General features: G+C 53.2%; 1 protein-coding gene across 1 annotated transcript; it reads left to right on the forward strand.

The window, feature by feature from the left end:
• On the forward strand, positions 1–1831 carry LOC138683009 (olfactory receptor 14A16-like). The gene has a single exon (XM_069774528.1). The coding sequence runs from the start codon at positions 881–883 to the stop codon at positions 1829–1831; it is 951 nt and encodes a 316-aa protein (XP_069630629.1). The 5' UTR covers positions 1–880.
• The last annotated feature ends 564 nt before the right edge of the window (positions 1832–2395 follow it).

The raw sequence follows: 2395 nt of genomic DNA on the forward strand, positions 1-2395 counted from the left end.
GCAGCTTCAGGACATTCAGCTATTTCCTTGGGGTGTCCTGCTGCGCTGCAGGGTGCCCTCCAGAAGGGCACAGCTCTCCCATAGTATCCCATAATGCTAGGATCCCCATGGAGAAGACACCTCGGTGCTAAGGCTGTGGAAATGCTGCTGGGCAGCTGTATGTGGGCAGCTGCAATGGTCCCTCTGTGTCCCAGTCTGAGAGGGGAGAGATGAGGTCCTCCTCAAGTACCCTGAGAAAAGCCAAGGAGTCTGGCATCTGCTCTTTGAACCTGGGTTCCTCTGCTCTCAGCAGCATCCAGTTTCTTTTTAGGGGAACACCTGAGTGGGACCCTCCTCCAGCTCCAGGCTGCCAGCACAGGGCAGCTGAGACCCGGACTGATAGGCAGAGCAGCTCTCCTCACTCTGCACTAGGAGACTGTCCCTTTGCCTCTCAGGATCCACAAGATTTCACTCGGAGTGCATTAGAAATGTCAGGGATTTCAGTCATCCAAAGCCACTCCTAAATGTGGCAAGTGCAACTAGAACGAAATGAACAAAACAGAATCCCCTCAGCTCTGTTCTGCAGTTGGGCAATTTGAGAACTGCAATGCTGAAAAGCTCTTTGATACATCATGAGTGCATTCAGTTTGAGATCAGCCTGTGTTCCTAGTTCCCTCTCACTGCAGAGAAAGAAGGGCTGCTCAAGAGCCCACTACAGAGTCCCTGCTCCCCATTGCCCCCTCAGCCAGCAAAACCCGGAGCTCAAGTAAGGGAGCTGCAGAGAATTCTTCCTAAAATGAGGGAGTCTGAATGTGGGGTTGCAATGAGACATGCAATATGTTTTGCTCAGAGAAGTCTGGCCTAACTCACTAGTGCATTTTGCTCCTCAACAGATAACAATATGCGGAGGAAGCAAATGTCCAACCACAGCTCCATCACCGAGTTCCTCCTCCTGGCATTTGCAGACATGCGGGAGCTGCAGCTCTTGCACTTCTGGCTCTTCCTGGGCATCTACCTGGCTGCCCTCCTGGCCAACGGCCTCATCATCACCGCCATAGCCTGTGACCATCGCCTCCACACCCCCATGAACTTCTTCCTCCTCAACCTCTCCCTCCTTGACCTGGGCTCCATCTCCACCACTGTCCCCAAAGCCATGGCCAGCTCCCTCTGGGACACCAGGGCCATTTCCTTCTTGGGATGTGCTGCCCAGGTCTTCTTTGTATTCTTCTTGTTTGGTGCAGAGTATTCTCTCCTCACTGTCATGGCCTATGACCGCTACGTTGCCATCTGCAAGCCCCTGCACTACGGGACCCTCCTGGGCAGCAGAGCTTGTGTCCACATGGCAGCAGCTGCCTGGGGCAGTGGGTTTCTCCATGCTGTCCTGCACACTGCCAATACTTTTTCAGTACCCCTCTGCCAAGGCAATGCTGTGGACCAGTTCTTCTGTGAAATCCCCCAGATCCTCAAGCTCGCCTGCTCAGATGCCTACCTCAGGGAAGTTGGGGTACTTGCAGTTGGTGTCTGTTTTGGATTTGGGTGTTTTGTTTTCATTGTGCTGTCCTATGTGCAGATCTTCAGGGCTGTGCTGAGGATCCCCTCTGAGCAGGGAAGGTACAAAGCCTTTTCCATGTGCCTCCCTCACCTCGCCGTGGCTTCCTTGTTTATCAGCACTGTCATGTTTGCCTACCTGAAGCCCCCCTCCCTGTCCTCCCCATCCCTGGACCTGCTGGTGGCAGTTCTGTACTCAGTGGTGCCTCCAGCAGTGAATCCCTTCCTCTACAGCATTAGGAACCAGGATCTCCAAGATGCCCTGAAGAAGCTGATTCAATCAGTAATCTTTCAGAAGCAATAAGCTGCCTGTGTCTCTTCACAAGTGATTTCCAATGTATCTGGGGAACCTCCTGTGCTTTGGGTATTTTATCTGTGATAATCATAGTTGCCCAGTGATGTCTGCATCTGCTCCACTTGCCCAGAGGCAGGAATCCAGCCTGTCTGACCCAGAAGTCTTTGCACATGTGTCTGGCATGATGGCACAGCTGGCCTCCCCTGTCACGTCTCTGCAACAAAAGGGGATTTTCTTAGTTCTGGTGTCTGGAGCTTGGTCTCTTCTTCCAAAAGCTGAGGTCAGGAACAGGCTGAAGAAATTGCCCCCCTACAAGTCTGTGCTGCTATGCTGAGGTTCTCTGTGGGCAGAGGGGAGATGGGCATAGGGTGATGATTTAGAGAGTGAGACTGGAGTGAGCTTTCACTGGTGGCCTTGCTAATTGGCCACTTCCAGCACTGGCAACTCAGCACAGGTTTATGGGTGAGTTTTGGTGCACAGCCATTTCCCTCCTCCTGTTGGGCTCACTGCCTGCACTGGGGGAATGGCCAGCCCTGCTCAGCCTCTCTCCTTCTGCAGACCGTGACAGACCCC

This window comes from Haliaeetus albicilla, chromosome 30, assembly GCF_947461875.1.
Source record: "Haliaeetus albicilla chromosome 30, bHalAlb1.1, whole genome shotgun sequence".
In the NCBI taxonomy this organism is placed as follows: domain Eukaryota; kingdom Metazoa; phylum Chordata; class Aves; order Accipitriformes; family Accipitridae; genus Haliaeetus; species Haliaeetus albicilla.

What these genes read in the sequence shown, in the direction of transcription:
- LOC138683009 (XM_069774528.1), top strand. Translation starts at nt 881, where the DNA reads ATGCGGAGGAAGCAAATGTCCAACCACAGCTCCATCACCGAGTTCCTC.